Source organism: Cydia strobilella, chromosome 6, assembly GCF_947568885.1.
Source record: "Cydia strobilella chromosome 6, ilCydStro3.1, whole genome shotgun sequence".
Classification (NCBI taxonomy): domain Eukaryota; kingdom Metazoa; phylum Arthropoda; class Insecta; order Lepidoptera; family Tortricidae; genus Cydia; species Cydia strobilella.
In genome coordinates this window covers 11,056,017-11,070,422 of record NC_086046.1, presented here as the reverse complement: position 1 = coordinate 11,070,422, position 14,406 = coordinate 11,056,017, and the positions used below count along the sequence as shown (strand labels likewise).

Below are 14,406 nucleotides of genomic sequence, written 5' to 3'. Positions count from 1 at the left end.
AAAGTCAGTTGCTTCTATTGTTGATGAAGAACAAATAACTTTTATTCCTACTATAAAGCAAACATAGATAAAACAATAGTGCAGAATTGTAGAGTATAAGGATATAAATATATGTAATTTAAGATACTAAAAGTTTACTAGTTATCCCCCGTGTGACGAGCGGTTCACCGTAGGATAAGAGGGCGATGCGCGCGTACCACTGCATTGCGCAAGGCACGGTGTGTGTGAACCATCGAAAGTGCCCCCTCCTCCGGATATGGAACGCGCATCTCTTATAAACACTGGTGGCGCCTGAATACTGGACACTACCTTAAGCTACGTCTTGCTCAAAGCGTGTATCCAGGATGTGTGACAAAACGGTAGGTGCTAAACATGGTATACCTGCAGTGCTGTGCAATGGTTGACCTTAGTGATCTGGTGACATATTTAGTGCATAACTTCAGTGATGGTGTCTAGATAACACGCGGTTTTTTTTTGTGTGTGCAGGTACTGAAGTCGCTGATGCTGGCGACGGTGGCGGCGTGCGTGGTGGCGCGGCCGGAGCCTCCGTCGTCATACGGAGCTCCCTCTTTCAGCGCGCCCTCGTCCTCATACGGCGCGCCCGCCCCTCAGTACGGACCCCCGCAGCAGCAGCCGATTGTACACAAACACGTATATGTGCACGTGCCTCCCCCGGACAACGAGTATCCGGCCGCACGCAAGCAGATCTACGTGCCTCCTCCTCAAAAGCACTACAAGATAGTGTTCATCAAGGCGCCGACCCCGCCAACCCCGACCGCACCCATCATCCCGGTGCAGCCTCAGAACGAGGAGAAGACCCTCGTGTACGTTCTGGTGAAGAAACCCGAGGAGCAGCCCGACATCGTGATCCCGACGCCGGCGCCCACGCAGCCCGCCAAGCCGGAGGTCTACTTCATCCGGTACAAAACTCAGGTATGCCCACTAACATAATATTTTATTTGCTAGAAAAAAATAACTGATTACGCTCTGCTCACCAGAACATAAGATTGAACAGAAAACTGCTTGCCAGATAATTAATTTATATCGCACTAGTGACCCGCCCCGGCTTCGCACGGGTAGTTCAACAAATTTACACAAAACTTTTACAAATTATACATATAAACCTTCCTCTTGAATCACTCTATATCTATTATAAAAGACCGCATCAAAATCCGTTGCGTGGTTTTAAAGATCTAACTAAGCATACACAGGGACAGACGGACAGACACCGGAAAGCGACTTTGTTTTATACTATGTAGTACTAGTAATAAGTATATTTTGCCGAATAAACTTTTTTAGGCTATTCGCGTTTATTAATAACTTTTTGCAAAGACCCGGAACACTTATAAAATTGAACCGAGATTTATTTATTCTTTTTTTTTTACAATAATAGGCTTGATGACAAATTGTTATTAATGGTATCAATCACTCAGATATGTTTTTGGGATCAAATGTCTATATGGGACCCATTGCATTAAAGCAATACAAAAGTCAAAAATGAAAGTCAAAGTCCGACAGTCGTACTTCACTCGCGAAACGCTTGTAACAAAACGATACGTGAACGTGACGTCAAGGTCACTGAGAGCCCATCTTGAATGTATGGAAAATAAGTAAATTGCGATTTTGTCGGTGAAATATTGCGGTTATGCATATAGGTGCTGTACTCGTACAATCGTTTTTTGAATAAAATGTAAGGAATCGAATGGTTTTTATTCCTTTTTGGAAGTTAAAAAAAAACTAAATTTTTAAACTTTTAGGTCCTGTATTTTTTATCATTTCCATATAGTATAAATTAATATTGATTAATTGCTCATTTGCTATCCATTTTACTAGATTTTGTTATAAAATTCAACATGTGTCATCATTCCTATTGTGGCGTATCATATCGTTAATTAATTAATTGAACCAATTAGGATAACCTAACTTATAATATAAATCGTTTTTAGCCGTAGAGATGCGATCCAGTGAACAAAGAAAAAATATTATAATAGTGTAGGTGACTTGAAATTTTAAAATGCTAAATATATATAAATAATTTATTTGGTTTACAATGTGCATTTAAATGGCAATAGGGTTGGACTTTTGAGTCACGATATTCGTAAATCTAGTAATTTTGATGATATGATAATTAATGCATTAAAAAAACCGGCTAAGTGTGATTCGAACTCGTGGCTCAAAGATTCTATAATTATAACCGGCCATACAACATTGTCAGTAGAAAAGGCGCGAAATTCAATTTTTCTATGGGAAGATTAGCCTTCGCGCATACATTTTTTAAATTTGCCGCCTTTTTCTACTGACGGAAATGGTTTGACAGACTATATTTTTTACATTTTATTTACGATTGATCTTTCTTATACGTTTTCCTGTAATCTATGGGTAATGTTCTATTTCTTGTTTTTTTTAATCAAAATTTTAGGCCTAGTAATTTCGGAGAAATGGGGGAACTGGTCAATGTTTACCTATTTTCGTAACGTAAAAACTATCTCCTTTAAAAATATAAAAAAAGAAATATTTGAGTTCCTCACAACAAGTTCTTTACATTAATATGTCTTACAATATAGTTTTTAATACAGTTGCTCAAAAAGTGCTACTTTTCGTGGCTGTTTAGCGTGCGGAAAGTTGGTTTTCTCGAACTAGTGCTTTTTACTTTTCCAATTTTTTTTAATTTTTACTTGTTCCAATTCATGACTACTTATTGATGAGTGTTTAATATTAGTTTCCTTTAAACGTCGTAATCAACATAAAAACCTACTGTTAATGTAAGAATACGAAAAATAAGCATATTTCATATTTTATTACTTACCTCTTCATCATTATAAGTTTTATAACACGTTTATTTTTTAATGTTAAAAAACCGTTCTTAATAAGTTGTCTGAATGGAAAGGAACGCCTGTCAAAGAGGAGGCTTATTTTCTTACTGCAAGAACGTTTTATGTTTCCAAAGGCAACATTCGATATTGTTTTTATAAATAAACGATACACAAATAATCGTAAATAACGATATTTAGGTAATAATAGTACAATGTTTTAATATTTACAATTGTTTCTGTCTTATAGAATATGCATTTGAAAAAAAAACTCATTGAAGTGGGTTCAATAATAATAACAAAATCTATTCTAGTCGAATAAAAGCTAGAAAAACACCTCTTCATAATGTCAATGTCAATGATGTCAGTGTCACAGAATTAATAATATAAAAGTTTCGAATTCCATTACTTACTTGTTGCTTTTCTTATTTTTTCGCAACTGTATTAAAAAACGTCTTTCGATACACGTGCGGATATGTCATTCTTCACTCGTGCCGAGTCTTGCTACTCGCCTACGGCTCGTGGCAAAATATCTCGGTACTCGTGAAGTAATGACATACTTTCCGCGGTGAAATGTACTATTTCACCTCAGCCGGGCTAGCACGTGATTGGCGCGAGAGTATCTCGCCGCGACATAGACTACCCGTCGCCCTTTAATTCATACAGTTAGTAAAAGACGGGTAGTCTATGTCGCGGCGAGATACTGTCGCGTCAATCATGTGCTCGGCCTACAGCAGCTCGAACAAGCCTACTTTCGTCAATCCCTGGAGTGAGTTCTAGAGTAAGACCAAGACAACTCTGCAGCGGTTTTTATAGCACAATCGTGCAAGTGTTATTTAAACGTCATAATTTCAAGAAGTTTGACGTTTAAAATAACACTTGCACGTCTGTGCTATAAAAATCGCTGCAGAGTTATCTTTGCGTATGCACAGGACATACCTACCTATATTAGTAGGTATCACAAAAATTAAGGTCATGTTGGCATGTATCCACCTACGCATTAGGTAAAACCAGCAGGCCATAAAACCATAATTTTACGGCAAATGTTACAACTTGGCGATTAATTTACAGTCTATAAAGCATCTTAATAGCATTAATAATAATTTTACTCTAGAGGGGTTAATATTAGCGTGTAAATTGATATTAAGCGTGTAAGGCTTGTGATTGCGCGAGATTGAAGCCCTGCCGCAGTGATTAAGCGGGGATGCGCTCGCGCTGTCTTTGTGAAAGTGAGCGCTAACGTTTCCTGGAATGATCCAGGAAGTCGCTACACAATCTGCATAATTCTAACACACCCGCGATCATCATTATGTTGACGCAACGGAGGATGCTACTGTCTTCAAACATTACCCGTGTAATGAGTGCCATGAGAGTGTTGCAACGCAAATGGACTATTGTAACATTTGTAACAGATCTAGGTGCATGGCCTACAACTACCAATTAAATCTAGATCTATTTAGTGATTGCCATTTGTTTAGTTATATGTTGTGAGGTGAACCTTGGAAAAAATGTTGTTTAAGTTAAGTTAGATAGTGGGTCGAGTAGATAGAATTGGATAGTATGTAGAGGAAACTAGGGAATTGTATTATTAGTTTTATCCCAAATTATACAATACAACATGTATGAGTTAAGTATGACTATGACCCTGACCGTGAGAAACGAATATTCACACTTTGAAACAGATGGGTTATTTATTTTTTAATACAGTTGCTCAAAAAGTGCTACTTTTCGTGGCTGTTTAGCGTGCGGAAAGTTGGTTTTCTCGAACTAGTGCTTTTTACTTTTCCAATTTTTTTAAATTTTTACTTGTTCCAATTCATGACTACTTATTGATGAGTGTTAATATTAGTTTCCTTTAAACGTCGTAATCTACGAAAAATATGCATATTTCATATTTTATTACTTACCTCTTCATTATAAGTATTATAACACGTTTATTTTTTAATGTTGAAAAACCGTTCTTAATAAGTTGTCTGAATGGAACGGAACGCCTGTCAAAAAAGAGGCGTATTTTCTTACTGCAAGAATGTTTTAAGTTTCCAAAGGCAACATTCGATATTGTTCTTATAAATATACGATACACAAATAATCGTAAATAACGATATTTAGGTAATAGTAGTACAATATTTTAATATTTACAATTGTTTATGTCTTATAGAACATCCATTAGAAAAAAAAACTTTCATTGAAGTGGGTTCAATAATAATAACAAAATCTATTCTAGTCGAATAAAAGCTAGAAAAACACCTCTTCATAATGTCAATGATATCAGTGTCACAGAATTAATAATATAAAAGTTTCGAATTCCATTCCTTACTTGTTGCTTTTCTTATTTTTTCGCAACTGTATTAAAAAAACGTCGTTCGATACACGTGCGGATATGTCATTCTTCACTCGTGCCGAGTCTTGCTACTCGCCTACGGCTCGTGGCAAAATATCTCGGTACTCGTGAAGTAATGACATACTTTCCGCGGTGAAATGTACTATTTCACCTCAGCCGGGCTAGCACGTGATTGGCGCGAGAGTATCTCGCCGCGCCATAGACTACCCGTCGCCCTTTAATTCATACAGTTAGTAAAAGACGGGTAGTCTATGTCGCGGCGAGATACTGTCGCGTCAATCATGTGCTCGGCCTACAGCAGCTCGAACAAGCCTACTTTCGTCAATCCCTGGAGTGAGTTCTAGAGTAAGACCAAGACAACTCTGCAGCGGTTTTTATAGCACAATCGTGCAAGTGTTATTTAAACGTCATAATTTCAAGAAGTTTGACGTTTAAAATAACACTTGCACGTCTGTGCTATAAAAATCGCTGCAGAGTTATCTTTGCGTATGCACAGGACATACCTACCTATATTAGTAGGTATCACAAAAATTAAGGTCATGTTGGCATGTATCCACCTACGCATTAGGTAAAACCAGCAAAAAAACGTCGTTCGATACACGTGCGGATATGTCATTCTTCACTCGTCCCGCTACTCGTGAAGTAATGACATACTTTCCGCACTAGCGTCGAAATGTACTATTTCACGACACCAGCTGGTAAAGGTTCTCTTGATTGTTTAAAAACTGACGAGATAGTTGCATTTAACCCACATGTGGGTCAAAGTAATCTGATGCAAATTTTGAGTTGTTTCCTTATATGTGGTATTTTCTATAAAAAGAGACCTTATTGTCGATGGCGCTTACGCCATTATAAACGATGCTCCGAAATAAATACAATGCCGCGCGACGCTGTGCGGCGTAAGCGTCATCGACAATAAGGTCCCTTTTCATAGAAAATGCCCCATATTAGGTGGTAAAATTGACTTTTAAATGATGATTTTGAATGATAAATATTTTAATAACGTTCATTTGGATTTGATTTGGTTTGATATCTTACAGTTAATATTTTCTTTGGGTTGGTGTGGTGGAGAAAATTTTTGTCTTTCACTCGGGGGCAATAGTTATTTAACCCTCGTGCTTTGAAACCCTCGCAACGCTCAAGATTCCATTTTGGCAGTTCCTATTTCTATGGGATGCCAGTCCCTTTATTACTTCATTGTTTTTTTTGAGTTGTCATCATAACTATGTAAAGCCTGACCAGTAATATATTATGATCATTGTCAAGAGGGCGCTGTTGTTGCGCATGTATAGGGTGACAGTTCAGTATAGTATGAAAAAAATAGTTCCAGTGAAATTCCGCAACATATGGCGCTTGATCAATTCCTGGTCAGGCTTTAAAGTTCTTTTTACTCAATGGAGACTCCCTTCGCTATGAGTAGGTATATAGGTATTAGGTAAAGTCCGCCTACGCTAAATTGGCGCGCCATGTGCTTGATGTGCTACATCATGTATGCCGTATGGCGCTCCCATACTTTATCAGTATCTCTGCAAAGCCGGTGCAAACTTAACGTACACAGACTATACATGCATGTAAAAAAAGCATTTTGCTCTGTTTGTTAACTAGTCCATTGACGACGTACGACGTACTTAAATTGCAAAATAGGTAGTAACCAAACAACAATCACCCGAGATAGATTGCGTTAACTCCCAGTTTTAGTTTAGCTAATTAATAATGTTGATATCCGGCTGTGGTCGTAGATTAATAAACACTTGTTGACGTATATGGTCTGTATGGAGGTATGCACATGTACCTCACGTCACGTCCAACACGCACGCAGAATAAGTAGCTTTCATTGCGTAACTCCATGTGAACCAGTTCAAGCTAATAGTAATAGCATTATAATTGCAGATATTTTCGGCCATCCAATGAAGCTCTAAAATAAAAAGTAACCGCGTTACATGATAGATGACGATGTTAGTTGGGTTGCTGAGTGCTAATTCTCCTTTCTATGAAAGCTATATGTCCTCATCGTATGTTATGTACTTATGTTATTAATTCGACAGTACTATGTATGTATCTGTTGGTATGGCGCTGTTACAATATGTCGGGGGGTTTTGTTTCTTAGTTATTAAACTTAGTTTTTATTCGTAAAATGTAGCAGTAACTTATATAAGATATTAAATTGTTTCAGAAACAAGAAGGCTACCCCGCCGCCCAGCAGCCCCAGCAGGAGTACGGCGCGCCCGCATCTGCGCCTTCCTCCGAGTACGGAGCCCCGTCCGGCGGCAGCTCCTACTGATCTCGAGACAACTTATCCGGCCCTCGCGACACACCTACTCTACTATCTACCAAACACATGAAACAAGTAGCAAGGCGCTGCTATGTCATTTTCAGCGTACTACTGTGATATTGTGTTTCAACAGTCTTCTAGAAACGCTCGCAGTACGGTCAGAGGGCATAGCCAAGGTGACAATCGTTTGCGCCGTCGCGAAGGAAAATAAAACGGTAATCTTTCTCTATCACTTTATTAGTGAGACAGAGAGACATTTGCTTATCGTTCGCTATACGGAGTGAACGATTGGCATCTTGGCTAAGCACCCAGAGGTAAGGTTTACCACGGTGGCGCAACGTCAAACTTCTGCAAGTTTTTGTATCTTACATCAAATTGATGTCAATGTTTGTAAATATACTTATTATTTTTTATATAAATAAATGTTTTATAAGTTAATATTTATTTCAATATCCCCTTCCTTTCATTTTCATCCTTATATATATATTTAGAGTAAGTATAACACTAATTAACCAAAAAATACGTGAAATATATGTATACCTACTTAAATGGCATATCTACTTTTAAACATTCATTAGGCCCTATAATCTCGTCAGGTAGTTAAGTACCTACTAAAAATTATTGCCACATAGGTGACAGGTGAAAGGAATCCTCCTTCAAGAATCCTGTGCTACGTCGCCAATTATTTCATCCGACAAGACCTTAATTCATGCTATGTAGTTACTTAATTAATTCGTTATCAAATGTCCTCCTTAACAAGAGGTACCTTAGCTTGGGCAATATTGACGCTAGTTTTCAGCGGGCAACAGGTGTTAATCAGTGGACATAGCGCGACAGGAAGGATTGCGATTAGAGCGGTGCTAAAAACGAAAACATGTGAATCGCGGTAATTTAAGATAGGTAATTACGTAACTGACAAGTGCACGAAACTAATTTGCGTAAGTTTTCAAGTTAAATTACACAGGTAGGTACCTACTTGAATTCGTAATAGAGCCGTGATTCAAGAGGTTGCGTTTTAAATCTAGCAACACACTGCCGAGGTCATTTACAATAGAACAAAAATCTGGTCAAAGATATTTAGGTTATATTATCTTTATTACACATGTACGTTTGATCTTTAAGTGGTTTATATTAAATTGCAGTTAAAGTCAAGTCAGATTATGCACCGAAGCATGATGGAAAAGAGGATGCTAGTTTAACGTTCTCTCATTTAATTTAAAAGATTTTATAATGCTTCCTTGCATAATAACCACATCATAGGCCAGTACCTAACTAGTGAGTAGATATCTAACGCTAATCAAGTGATCACTCAACCTTGACCCTGAGATTCGCAATAATATAAGTAGAAGAGGGTAGATTTTTTAAATGGGTGAGTGGGGGCAGCTACCCATCCAATGGGAAATGGTCTTCAGGAGGTCTCCTAATAACCACCCTATAACTTTATAAATTCTAATTACCGACGATTGGCATTTTCAGATTTTGAAATATATATATAGGTACATTCAGCGAGAAAAATGATCAAAAGTGTATAGCGTAGCTACGCTACCTCTACCTACTTTTAACATTCCGTTTTCAGCCCGAAACGTTTACGTTTGTAAAATTTTGACTAGAAGAAACGATGAATCTATTCCATATATTACGAATAGGTACAGAAGAGTTGTAATCATCCTATTTACTTCAAGCGGTAGGTATTCATATAAAGATGAATCTGGAACTATCTCTACTCTTCTATACAAACAATGTTCGAGATCGGTGCACTCACTACTATGGTGTCTATTTTGGTTCTGCCAGCTTCAGGTATTTTAGTAACGGAGTCTAAAACATCGACATCATATTGCTATCCCTGTTGTTAAGCACAGAAAGCAAAAGGGATAGAGAAATCTTTTGGCGATTGGCAGTCGTGTTTAAAATAAAAACATTATTCAGTAGGTGGTAGTGAGAATGTCACTAAAGGTTGGAGCGTCAAAATAACTGCGCGCGAAAACCAAAACACACAGTCGCCGGTAACTTGTGTAATTGAAAAGTAAACTAGAGTTAGACTAAGATAAGTCTGTAACGATTTTGATAGCACACGCAGTGCAAGTGTTATTTTAAACGTCAAACTTCTATGAAATTATGACGTATAATAACACTTGCACTGCGTGTGCTATCAAAATCGTTGCAGACTTGTCTTGGTCTAACTTCTATAAACATGAGTCTGAAAATTGAAGCTGAAACAAAAGTTAGTTCTGATCCCTGCGTATTAGCATTTGACGGCAACTTGTATATTGGAACTGAAGATGGCTATATCCATGTGAGTATTTCTTAGGAAATAATTATAATTCATAATCAGTTAAAAATTGTTTCAGATTTAACTTGTAGAACTCATAAAATGTAGGTAATTGCCTAACTAGATTAATAACTAGTACTTATACTTACTAATAGGTATTATATTTACCTACAGTGATATTGAATTAAAAAGAGTAAACTGGCAGTCTGGCGGCAGTTATAAATGGTTTGCAATTCAGATATATATAAGTCATAATATACCTACCCTATTACCTATTCGTGAAAATATTTGCGAGAAGGGGTGAAAGCCTGAAAATTTTCATAACTGCACTGCCGTAAACATCGAATTACTTTAATTATTAATATCTAAGCCTGTATTAAATACTGATACAAATTAACTTACACGCTTGCATTATAGTCCTTCGACAACAAACTGAGCCCCGTTGCATCATGGCCAGCGCACGCAGTACAACTGTTCGCCCTAGCGGCGGGCGGCGGCGCCGTCTACTCCAGCTCGAACGATGGCACCATCAGAGTATGGTCTGCGAAAGGAGACAAGATTACCGAAATACCAATGCCTGGCGCTGATGTTAGCGTGCTACATGTCTCTGGTAACGAGTTGTACACGGGCGATGAAGCAGGGACTGTAAGTATTTTACCAAGAAGGCTTACTTACATTACCTATGATGCTGCTTATTTTTTTAGGGTTCCGTACCCAAAGGGTAAAAACGGGAACCTATTACTAAGACTCCACTGTCCGTCTGTCTATCACCAGGCTGTATCTCATGAACCGTGATAGATAGACAGTTGAAATTTTCACAGATGATGTATTTTTGTTGCCGCTATAACAACAAATACTAAAAAGTACGGCGAACCCTCGGTGGGCGAGTCCGACTCGCACTTGTCCGGTTTTTTTTTAACATATTATGAATTATGATGAATGATTTTCAGAATAATTAATAAACTCATAACCTACTTTTTTTTTTTTTAAAGCTTCCTCTATTGCCTATGCACCGATGTATGTGATGTGCAAAGTGCGTGAGCTTAATGCTATTAAATTTTGTAAGGCGTTCATATTTTTTCTTTTTTACAAAATTATATTATTTCATAATTTTAGGTAAAAGTGTACGAGAATAATACTGAAAAAGCCATGTACAACGTGTTAGAAGAAGTAAAAGATCTCGCACTGAGCGTACCATTTATGTTTACCGTTCGAGATCTGGATGTAACAGTCACTGAAATCAAGCCTGGTAAGTATACGTAAGCATTAAAGTGATTAAACCTATACCTAATATAACTTATTCAGTCCAAGTAGACCGCAGGGACTGTGAGCGTTTGAAGTTGTGCCATGAGGGCCTACCGCGAACCACGTTCGACGTGTTGCCTCTCTGTCGCACTTATAAATTCGTACGTAATTGTAACAGGGAGGACACACGTCGATTCGCTAGGCCGTCTGGTCCTAAATCGGAACCATACAGTTCTATGTTACTTGCACTACTACGATCGAGCCAGCTGTGGGGTCCTCTGCCCCAACGCCTGGTGGACCTGGTTTTATGCCTAGCAATCGTTAGTGACATACGAAAATTCATTTGTTTATTTTATTCTTAGGCAATAAATCGATTTCAAAGTTAGCTTTTCCAATGTTTCTTAAGGTTGTTGTGCATGGTGGGCTGGTGGGGCAGTCGTCGCTGGGAGGTTCTGCCATCTTATGGCATTTGAAATTTATGTTATGATTTATGAATAGATGAATCCAGAACTCGATTTGTTACGCGGCATACTATGGAGGGTCGCGCTCCGTTGAGAGTAGCTGGTCCACATCTTCTCTGCATGGCGAGAGGGGGAAACAATCTTGCCCTACACGACTCGTCTGTGGCTACCGTCTTCAAGAAAAAGCATGAAGTTAAGGTTTGAAATTTCTTTAGCTTCACTCTAGTAAACTTTAACAATTAATTGATATCGCCATAGTTAGCAAAGTTCTGGTGTTAAAATGACAAGGTTTTAAATACTTATGTTAAACAATTTCTTAGTACAAATCTACAATCAGGTGCCGAGAAAAGTGACCCTTTCTGCATATAAACTTTATGCAGGGGTTCAAAGTGGATAACTTTGCTTTGCTTTTATAGACTACTATCACACTGATGCGAATCAGCACCCCATTTTGGTGTGCGAGTGAGTGAGACAGCGCTATTGAAATATATAGCGATGTCCCGCTCACACTGGAGCGGCGTGCGGATTCGCATCCAATATGAACATCCAAACATAATACATCAATGGATTTAACATTTTTTTGACAGGTTAGTGACATGATTGTAACAAGTCTGGCAGTCTCTGGTGATTATGCTTGGACTGGAGGCTGGGACGGCGTCATACGACGATGGAAAATTACTACCGACCAATTGGAAGATTCTGGATCATTAGAACTTGGTGCTTGCATCAATGGATTGGCAGCTTCACAAGTCAGTGTGTTTGCTATTGTGGCAGGAGGGAGGGTGGTGTGTGTAAAAGGAGCATAGATCAACAATACCTTTGAAATAACACCTCATGCCTTTATATGTATAAATGTATTTAAATTTCCCTGTGACTTTTTGGCTGTCAATAGAATATAGGTACTTAGGCCAATAAAGTTTTAGGTGATTATGTCATGTGAGAAATAGGCTAGCATATGTATTCACAGATATATACTTACTTACAATTGTAAAGTTGCATTTAACATTTATTATAAATTACAATGAAAAATGTTATTTTAATAAGCCTTTAACTTCATATCCAACTGGAGGGACACTGGGTAACCCAAATATAAACTTTAACTAAGTAACTAATGTGACTCAGAAACCCAAAGAGGGTCTTGGCCTCAGAAACAAGAGCATGCCACTCTTCCCAATCGAAATATAAACCTGATGTTCAAAAATTTTAAAAACTATTTCAAGCCTACCTAGGGAGCCAGGACTGCCAGGAGGTCTCAAGAGGCAAAGTAAATAATTTTATTACTATTATAGGACATTCTTACACAGATTGACTAAGTCCCACAGTAAGCTCAAGAATGCTTGTGTTGTGTACTCAGATAACGATATATATACTCATGGACAAAGTTATAGGAATGCAAAAAAACAACCAGCACCTGAAGTAATGTAAAAATTAGTAATTAAACTTTTTGTGTTCCTCTAAATTTGTCCATGAGTGTATAATATACAAATACTTAAATACATAGAAAACACTCAAGACTCAGGAACAAATATCTGTGCTCATCACACAAATAAATGCCCTTACCGGGATTCAAACCCAGGACCATTGGCTTCATAGACAGGGTCACTAGGCCAGACTGGTCGTCATTACAAGTTAAACAAACGGACTCTACAGAAGTCCCTGGCAATGAATGGTATGCAACTTTTGATTAATATTAGGCTATTGAGGTGCAACTAATTTAATTGATCAACACATGTATTCATCATAGATTGCACACAACTGTGAGGTTTGCAGAGCCCATAAATACCATGTATCTAATAATAAAATTTGTCTTAAATCTGACAACATACCAAATATGTACTGTTATGTTCAGTAGTTCTTTGGCCATCATTTTGTATAATTTTTCCTAATCAGAAGCATTGTGACTATTGAATGTCAATAAAAATTTAACTACTTTTACTTTACTATCTTTTTATTGTTGAATTAAGGAGGATTTAAGCATTTATGTTTAAGAGTATGTAAACAGTTTTTTAATCAAAATAAACCATAACATGTCTGATTTATTTATTTCCATGCAAGAGCATGGCTGATGGCTGATATATACAGATAATAGACAATAGTTCTTAGGAAAAAGAAAATAAAGAAATTACAAAATTATCCTTATTTAAACAAAATCCTGAAATTAAAAAAAAAGATTATGCCTATTGTCTAATCATTTCTACATAAAAATATTAAATAAATTCAAAAACTATACATCAACAACACTTAAATGATGATCTCAACACCATTTAGCTCTTCTTCACTTGGCAGTTTCACTTTCTTGGGATCAACATAGTTGGGGTCAACGGGCGGGAGACCAGCTTTCTCACGGCGGCGCAACTCGAGGAAAGCTTCACGCTGGGCCCAATCTCTCAAGCTTACATCAGGAGCATAGGCCCAAGCGAAACCACCGAAGACTAAACATAAGGTGATAGTGAAGAAGTAGGACGCGTGGTGGGCACTGGTGTCATCCTCTTTATTTTCATAATCAAATCCATAGCTCACCCAGTTTTTGTCTTGAGGTTTGGTTTCGCAGGCGGCGGTGGCTGTTTCGCTATTCTTCTTAGAAGTTGAAATGGTGCGGGTAACCTTGTTTATATGATTCCACAGACATCGTTGCATTACAGGCATGTGACGCAGTTTGATAAGCGCCGACATTGTATTATAGAGCAAGATCTCCAACCAGTTGTAATTATATTTTAAGATAATATCTAATGCAGGGTTATATCGTTACGAAACCATCGAAAGAAAATATTAGCGAGCAGTTGACATTACATGACATTTGCTTTTTTCTGATTCAGAGTTTGCCCAACATCAAACAATTTTGCCAAATATTTATTTAAACTTACCAAATTTTCACGTCGTAAAATTCTTGATTGGTGTCCGTGATTGCATTAAAATACTTTTTAGGGTTCCGTACCCGAAGGGTAAAAACGGGACCCTATTACTAAGCCTCCGCTGTCCGTCTGTCCGTCTGTCTGTCTGTCACCATG

General features: G+C 37.8%; 3 protein-coding genes across 3 annotated transcripts; 2 read left to right on the top strand and 1 right to left on the bottom strand.

The window, feature by feature from the left end:
* Positions 1–277: 277 nt before the first annotated feature.
* LOC134742093 (uncharacterized) lies at positions 278–7,861 on the top strand. The gene is made up of 3 exons (XM_063675026.1): positions 278–359; positions 487–933; positions 7,325–7,861. The coding sequence occupies exons 1-3, from the start codon at positions 345–347 to the stop codon at positions 7,430–7,432; spliced, it is 570 nt and encodes a 189-aa protein (XP_063531096.1). The 5' UTR covers positions 278–344; the 3' UTR covers positions 7,433–7,861.
* A 1,747-nt stretch (positions 7,862–9,608) lies between these two features.
* LOC134742089 (uncharacterized) lies at positions 9,609–12,328 on the top strand. The gene is made up of 5 exons (XM_063675024.1): positions 9,609–9,716; positions 10,110–10,337; positions 10,809–10,941; positions 11,436–11,596; positions 11,986–12,328. The coding sequence occupies exons 1-5, from the start codon at positions 9,615–9,617 to the stop codon at positions 12,202–12,204; spliced, it is 843 nt and encodes a 280-aa protein (XP_063531094.1). The 5' UTR covers positions 9,609–9,614; the 3' UTR covers positions 12,205–12,328.
* A 1,095-nt stretch (positions 12,329–13,423) lies between these two features.
* On the bottom strand, positions 13,424–14,190 carry LOC134742092 (NADH dehydrogenase [ubiquinone] 1 beta subcomplex subunit 11, mitochondrial-like). The gene has a single exon (XM_063675025.1). The coding sequence runs from the start codon at positions 14,069–14,071 to the stop codon at positions 13,640–13,642; it is 432 nt and encodes a 143-aa protein (XP_063531095.1). The 5' UTR covers positions 14,072–14,190; the 3' UTR covers positions 13,424–13,639.
* Between the last annotated feature and the right edge of the window lie 216 nt (positions 14,191–14,406).